Genomic DNA, 527 nt, shown 5'->3' on the forward strand with positions numbered 1-527 from the left:
CCGAGGGCCGAGGGCCGAGGGGGTGTGTGTGGCGTGTGCGTCCCCAGCGCGGGGCAGGATGAGCTTAAAGGGAAAGGAACCCGGCCCTCACCGCCCCCCGCACCCGGAGCCGCACTCACTGGGGGATGATGAGAAGGTAGACGAGGCCGAACAGGGCGGCCAGGACCAGGGCGAGCACCACGGCGCTGGTGAAGGACTCGTCCGGGAGCTGCTGGTACTGCGGACAGAGCCCCGTCAGGCTGCTGCCCCGAAGCCTCTGGCTCCCATCCGGGTAGGGACCCTAGGACCCCCCAACCTCTCCCCCAGAGTCTCCCAATCCTGAGTCTGCAGAGGAAGGGGGAGGGGTGCTGTGCAGACTTGGCGGCTGGGCCGTCTGGGACCCGCCTGAGCCCAGCACCAAGGGTCTCGGGTTCGATTCCCATCAAGGGCATATGCCTGGGTTGCACATTCGATCCCCGGCCCCGTTCGGGGCACATGCAGGAGGCAACCAACTGCTGCATCTCTCTCAGATCGTTGTCTCTCTCTCT

At 66.6% G+C, this 527-nt stretch overlaps 1 protein-coding gene across 1 annotated transcript in view; it reads right to left on the reverse strand.

Annotated features, from left to right (window-relative positions):
• Positions 1–527, reverse strand: part of ADCY1 (adenylate cyclase 1 (brain)) — a 31,069-nt gene that overhangs the window by 13,008 nt on the left and 17,534 nt on the right. The window contains exon 6 of the mRNA XM_014530530.1: positions 120–225. Within this exon, the coding sequence (XP_014386016.1) occupies positions 120–225 (106 nt within the window). The remainder of the gene's footprint in view (positions 1–119; positions 226–527) is intronic.

Source organism: Myotis brandtii, unplaced genomic scaffold (genome assembly GCF_000412655.1).
Source record: "Myotis brandtii unplaced genomic scaffold, ASM41265v1 scaffold743, whole genome shotgun sequence".
NCBI lineage: Eukaryota > Metazoa > Chordata > Mammalia > Chiroptera > Vespertilionidae > Myotis > Myotis brandtii.